This window comes from Lactuca serriola, chromosome 5 (assembly GCF_051521515.1).
Source record: "Lactuca serriola cultivar US96UC23 chromosome 5, Lser_US96UC23_V15, whole genome shotgun sequence".
NCBI classification, from domain to species: Eukaryota; Viridiplantae; Streptophyta; class Magnoliopsida; order Asterales; family Asteraceae; genus Lactuca; species Lactuca serriola.
In genome coordinates, this window is record NC_136412.1 from 5,450,467 (window position 1) to 5,457,285 (window position 6,819).

Below are 6,819 nucleotides of genomic sequence, written 5' to 3' on the forward strand. Positions count from 1 at the left end.
CATATTAAAAATTAAAAATTATTAATTAATTATTTTAAATAAATTATTAACTAAAAGATATTTTTTAATTACATAAAACTATAATTATTGATTTAAATAAATATATGACCTTATAATATATATTAATTTTATTTTAAACTTTTACTTTAATATTATTAATTTAATGTAATTAGAATGAAAAGTTTTAAAATTTTAAATTTGAAATGAAAAATCAATAAATTAACAAGTGAGATGATATTAATTAGAAAGTTTTGAAAAAGGCAAAAGAAGATTAAATATATTTCTTTTATTAAATAGGGATTCAATAATGCACAACCAAAGTTTTCATGAGTTAAGCACTTAAGCCCCCAACGGGCCGGATCTCAGTGCAACGGCTAGAAACGAGGGCAAGATAGTAATTTTTTAAAACAGCATGTGGATTGTGGAAAGCCTATCTGTACACATAAATAGACAACGGTCATTTCCCAAAACAACGCCGATTTTCTCTTCTTTCCCCCTCTGCACCGTTTTTCGAATTTGAACTCAAACGCTCCCCCCATCTGCTTCACTAACACGCACTGAATCTCCGATCATCGTGTAGTGAAGACAAGTATGAAGTCTAACGCAGGGAACTCACGGCATCGTTCATCGGGAAGTATTTCTATTTCTTCAATTAGAAACCTACTTCCTAGATCCGGATCTGTAAAGCACAAGATGACTTCAAACCCTAAGCTATCTCGATTCAACAGTGAAAACGTCCCACCAGAAGATCCGAACATTCATGTTTGTGAACTACCTTCGATTGTAAAGGAATCAACGGGAAACGTCTCGGTTCCAGGCAAAAAAGCCACTGAATTGGAAACGCAGCAAAACGCAGAAGTACCCTCGCATCAAGATCCACCTGTTAAGGTACAAATTGATTCGGTGTTGTTTTGTTTTTTTAGAAACTATATCTGAAACAGTGTTTATTTATGGGGTTAATTTGATAGGTTATAGCGAGGATTAGACCTCCTAATTCTCACGAAAAAGGAGATTATACTGTCAGAAAAGTTTCTGAAGATTCAGTTTCCGTGGGCGATCGAAAGTTTACTTTGGATGCAGTCCTCGACTCCAAATCTAGTCAGGTTCGTAGAATTGCCGAGTCCCTTGTTGAATTGTTAAATATGTTTGATAAAAATGTGTGCTCTGTATAAGTGTTTCTGTTAACCGTGTGCATAATTGGTGAGCTTCTTATATTACTTTTGATAGTTTTACAAAATATGCACATTGACTTCTTAAGCATTCTCCTATTGAGTAGTGAATAATGTTGGATTAAATTGTGCACTACAATACTACATATGATCGTTTCTATTAACCACACAGAATTCATATGTTGTTACATTACTGATGAGATTTTCTAAGGTATGTTAACATCAAACGTTATGAGTAATCATGAACCTGTAGCAACTAAGAAACGCACATTGATTTATTAAAGAACAATACTAAGTGTGTTCGTTTTTTTTACTTGGAGGAAGGGTAAAAGAATAAACAATTTATCGAGTTATAAGCTGTTTGATGCTATGACAGGAGGATGTATTTAAACTAGTTGGTGTCTCAATGGTTAAGAGTGCTATGGCTGGTTACAACACATCAATCTTGGCTTACGGACAGGTACTGTATTAGACTTTTTGGTAACACTGTTTTTGATGGAAACTATTTGGTTGCAATATCTCCATTGATTGCTAGTGTCTTTCAGACTGGCAGTGGAAAAACTTACACGTTGTGGGGTCCACCAAGTGCAATGGTTGAAGATCAATCAGCCAATGGTAACCAAGGGATTGTTCCACGCATCTTCCAGATGCTGTTTGCCGAAATCCAACGAGTAAGCAGACTTCTTTTCATCCTTGATGTATACAAAATAAGGTGTAGGATCTCGTGGAATACTCATTATGATTGCAATCTTGATTTTCATTTCAGGAGCAAGATCAAGCAGAGGGTAAACAATTAAATTATCAGTGCCGATGCTCTTTCCTCGAGGTAGGTGCTTCATGGCTGCCTTTCATTGGTCCTGTTCTTAACTTTGAAACAAGTGATGACTTTATTGTCTGCAGATATATAACGAACAAATTGGAGATTTGCTCGATCCAACCCAGAGAAACCTAGAGGTGGGTATTAAGATCTTATCTTTTTGGTGTTTTCATTGATGTATTATATTCCTGTTACTCCTTGTTTTTGTGATTGTAATGTGACAAGTCAAATTATTTCAGATAAAAGATGATGCTAAACACGGGTTTTATGTTGAGAATCTGAGTGAGGAGTATGTGACAAGCTATGAAGACGTTACTCAAATTCTGATCAAGGGACTATCTAATAGAAAGGTTGGAGCAACAAGTATAAACTCCAAAAGTTCAAGATCTCATATTGTGTTTACATGTGTCATCGAGTCTTGGTGCAAGGTACTTTGAATTTCCAAGTTCATAACTTTATCTGTGGTTTAAAACAATAAGCCATATTGTGTTTACAACGGAATCCTAACTGTAACCAAACTGCCATTTATCAGGGTAATGCTTCTAAGCATTTTGGTAGTTCAAAGACAAGCAGGATTACCCTTGTGGATATAGCTGGACTTGAAAAGAACAAAAGCAATGATGTTAGTAGAGAGTGTGTCAGGGAAGGAGAATTTGTGAGAAAGTCCATATCACAACTTGGGTATGGCTCAGTTTCTTCTTGTACTGTGTGTGATAAATCACTGGTTGCTTCCAGTTACTCATGTTGTTTGCATTGTGCAGAAACTTGGTTAATATCCTTGCTGGGACAAATCAGTCTGAACAATCCAGGAGCATCCCATATAACAACTCCTGTTTGACTCATTTGCTGAGAGAATCACTTGGAGGCAACTCAAAGCTTACTGTTATATGTGCCGTTTCCCCAGATGAAAAGTATGTACTCATCACTAGATTGATCTGGAAACTGGCCTTTATTTGACTATATCATAATAACAATTTCTGGAAATACAGGTGTTCTGTTGAAACCATAAGCACACTTAGATTTGGACACCGAGCAAAACTTATACACAATAATCCGGTTGTAAACGAAATAACAGAAGATGATGTTAATGATCTCACTGATCAAATTCGTGAACTGAAGGTACGTGTACCCTCTTATAAAATAAAACCTTAACTGCTTTCTGATTAACTAACTGAGTTGGATTTGTTGATTTCAGGAAGAGCTGATTAGGGCAAAATCAGATACTAGTTACTCTATTGGATCGAGCACGATTTTTAAAGGTGGAAGCGTTCGCCAAAGCTTGAATCAACTGAGAGTAAGCCTTAATCGTTCATTGATCCTCCCACAAATCGACAATGATTCGAAAGAAGAATTGCATATCGATGAGCACGATGTTCGAGACTTGCGACAACAGCTCGATATGTTGCATAGTTCTTGTGATGATGAATTTCAAGAAACCTCCGAGAGCAGAGGCACACGTTTTTTCTCCATGGGTGGTTGTGAGAGCGAACAGTATGCAAGTTGTAACGAAGAAAGCGAAGCTGAAGAAACCAATTCAGAAGAACCTGAGAGCAATCCTTTACATGATAGCCTCTCTATCAGTGTTGGCAGGCCTTCTGATGCTTTCAGTGGTCCGATGTTGTCAGAATCCCCAAAAATTGGTAACACCATGAGAAAGAGCGTGGTTTTCTCATCAAAATCAAACCAATTGCCCACAAGTGAAGAAGAGAATGTTGTGGAAAGTTTGAAGTTCAGTTCAAATGTAACGCATGAGTCACTGAGGATAAGCAATCAAATTAGGTCTTCTTTACGATCAAGCAAAATATTTGGGGGTGGGGGTGGGGGTCCCACTGAATCGTTAGCTGCTAGTCTTCAAAGAGGCCTGGAGATTATCGACAACCACCAACGCAACTCTGTGTTAAATAAATCATTGGTTGCATTATCGTTTGATCACTTGGCAACCAAGACAAAAGACAAAGAATACATCTGCTCGACCTGCCAGCAAAAAGCATCCTGTGATGATGTCCAGGACAGCTTGAAGACATGGATTGTTCCAGGGACCTCAGAAAGCATGAAGAAAGTGAAAGATCTTGAAAATCTATGCATGGAACAAAAAGCAGAGATTGAGAGGTTGAATAATTTGGTAAGATTTCTTTCTTTTTTTTTATCAAAGATATATTAATTTCCCGAATTCTCTCTCTAACTCTTGATGTTTTACTTCCAGGTATCGCAAGGCGAAGTATTATCACCGCTTGATGAGCTTCGAAATGGGAAGATTTCACGTAACAGTGTAGCAAAGGTAGAGACGATCATGAAATTGAGAAATACAAGGACAAAATTGTGAAATTATATTATTGAAACTTTTTTATTTTATTTTATGGTATTTTCTCAGCTTCTGAGTTGGAATGAAGAACCGGAGATGATAGAAGAAGAAACCAACGAAAAGGAATCGCTTCTGGAAGAAATCAAAACATTAAGAAGCAAACTCCAGCAGTCGCCAGTAAAAGTAAACAACAAATCAATGTCATCCTCTCTTTTGTCACAATCGCTCCAACTGAGAAAAAGCGGTGTGTATCCTCTTCCAAGTAATAAAGAAAGCATTGAAGAAGTTGAGAAGGAAAGGGAAAGGTGGATGGAGATGGAGAGCGAATGGATCTGTTTGACCGATGAACTGAGAGTTGACCTGGAGGCCAACCGGCGGCGTGCTGAGAAGGTGGAAATGGAGCTGAGATTGGAGAAGAAATGCAGCGAAGAATTGGACGACGCCCTCATGCGATCCATCCTTGGACATGGTAAAATGGTGGAGCATTATGCTGATTTACAAGAGAAGTACAACGAGTTGGCTGAAAAGCATCGGTTGATTATGGAGGGGATAGCCGAAGTGAAAAGAGCGGCTGCAAAAGCGGGAGCTAAAGGCCATGGGAAGCGCTTTTCAAAGTCTCTTGCTGCAGAGCTTTCTGTCTTGAGAGTTGAGAGGGAGAAGGAAAGGGAATTGTTGAAGAAGGAGAATCGAACCCTAAAAATGCAACTTAGAGACACTGCTGAAGCTGTTCATGCTGCTGGTGAACTTCTTGTTAGGCTCAGAGAAGCAGAAGAAGCAGCTTCCATTGCACAGGTACTTACTTCCTCATTCGCTTTCTCTTAAATTTCACCTTTTTGTTTGTAATCATTCATTCTTTTCATTGTGCTGCTGTGTGCAGGAAAATTTGGGAAATGTTCAGGAAGAGAGTGATAAGTTAAAGAAAAAAATGGATAAACAGAAAAGAAAGCACAAGATGGAGATGATTACAATGAAACAGTATCTTGCTGGGAGCCGCTTGCCTGATTCCGCATTGAGACCTTTGTATAGGGAAGACTCGGACGTGAAATCTCATGAGAATGAGAATGAGGAGGATGATCAGGCATGGAGGCAAGAATTTGGAGCCATATATCAAGATCATTATTAAGTCACCATTCTTGTTTAGTTGCTTTTGAAGATTGATTGTATCTTGATTCATTAATATTTGTTCTTGTCAACCACCTATAGTGGTTTGTTGATGACAAGAGATTGTTTATCGAATTCTTATACTATGCACATTTTGCTTTCTCATCTTATTTTACAAAGTCAAATCACTTGATTTGCTTTCATTCAATTGTTATCATGTCATGAGTTGTTTTAATGAAAATTTATGTCGTTTAATATTCACGATAACATTTGTTTTAATGTCATGAGTTGTTTTAATGAAAATTTATGTCGTTTAATATTCACGATAACATTTGTTTTATTAAAAATTTCGCTCATCATTTTACCTATCATCCGCGTAGAACTTTCTTAGGTGATCTCATAATCTTTGAGATTTCCAAACATGCTATGAAAATCCACAGCTTTGAAATTTTTACTGTTATTTTGTTCTTTCTCATGTCATTTATTAAGTAGGCAAAAAAAAAGTATCATATGACAAAGCATTCCATGGTTTCTTCTTCTCATTGCATAAATATCAATGAGTTTTTTATGTTAAGCTTAGATTGTTTATACTAAGTTTTGACATTCTTCTTCTACAACTTTACAAATTGGAAATCTTGTGATGGTTTCAAGCATGTTTTCCTTAACCACATCATGATTTAATCAAAGGGGGCATTTGTAGATTGAATGGGATGAGAACGGGTAAGTGTTTGATGAAAAGGATGCCATTTTGATTGCAAGAGTAAGCTTTTATGAAACATGAATAATGTAAAATAATCATAAACAAGAGAGTTTAATCAGAGAACAAACTCTGATTAAGAATACACTCTCAAAGATAATTTTCACTTAGAAACTTAGAGGTTACAAGAACACAAAAGACTAATAAGAATAAAACTTCGCATTGCATAAATACTAAGATCAATGAGTTTTTTATGTTAAGCTTAGATTGTTTATATTGACTTGAAAGATCAAGCCTTATCACAAAGTAAGATCACCATTTTGTAGCGCAAGCGCCTTCAGTTATTCACCCCCATCTTGAGATCATCAGTGGAAACACACACTCAGACCATCGACGCCAACATACTTAGTGGTGAACATGAGTTTTCATTTTGACTCATCAAATCATAGGGTTTGACTCAACATGAAGCATATACAATAAAAGAATCTTTTGTGCGAAGTTATCTACATAAGTGGCGTGAACTACTAGAGGAGGATATGGTGGCTACAAAAAGGTACCATAATAAAATATATATTATGACCGGTCATTGCATTTTTGTTGATCTCAAGTGTGTATGTAGGTAAGTTCAATTGAGAAAAATAAAAAATATTGAGAATTGGGAATCATTCTCAGCCACTTTTTTTTTCTTTTTTGCCGCAAAAGTCTCCATCGTACCGGCGGAAATGGGAAAGAA

General features: G+C 36.6%; 1 protein-coding gene across 1 annotated transcript; it reads left to right on the forward strand.

Annotated features, from left to right (window-relative positions):
* The first annotated feature begins 460 nt into the window (after positions 1–460).
* On the forward strand, positions 461–5,650 carry LOC145051850 (Kinesin motor family protein). The gene is made up of 14 exons (XM_078999676.1): positions 461–888; positions 969–1,103; positions 1,546–1,629; positions 1,715–1,840; positions 1,936–1,995; positions 2,070–2,123; positions 2,226–2,414; positions 2,519–2,667; positions 2,748–2,897; positions 2,976–3,105; positions 3,182–4,108; positions 4,190–4,264; positions 4,358–5,080; positions 5,166–5,650. The coding sequence occupies exons 1-14, from the start codon at positions 592–594 to the stop codon at positions 5,409–5,411; spliced, it is 3,345 nt and encodes a 1,114-aa protein (XP_078855802.1). The 5' UTR covers positions 461–591; the 3' UTR covers positions 5,412–5,650.
* Positions 5,651–6,819: the final 1,169 nt, after the last annotated feature.

Coding starts and splice junctions, on each gene's coding strand:
- LOC145051850 (XM_078999676.1), top strand. CDS start 592: ATGAAGTCTAACGCAGGGAACTCACGGCATCGTTCATCGGGAAGTATT. Junction 889..968: donor ATCAAGATCCACCTGTTAAG/GTACAAATTGAT, acceptor TTAATTTGATAG/GTTATAGCGAGGATTAGACC. Junction 2,668..2,747: donor AAGTCCATATCACAACTTGG/GTATGGCTCAGT, acceptor TGCATTGTGCAG/AAACTTGGTTAATATCCTTG.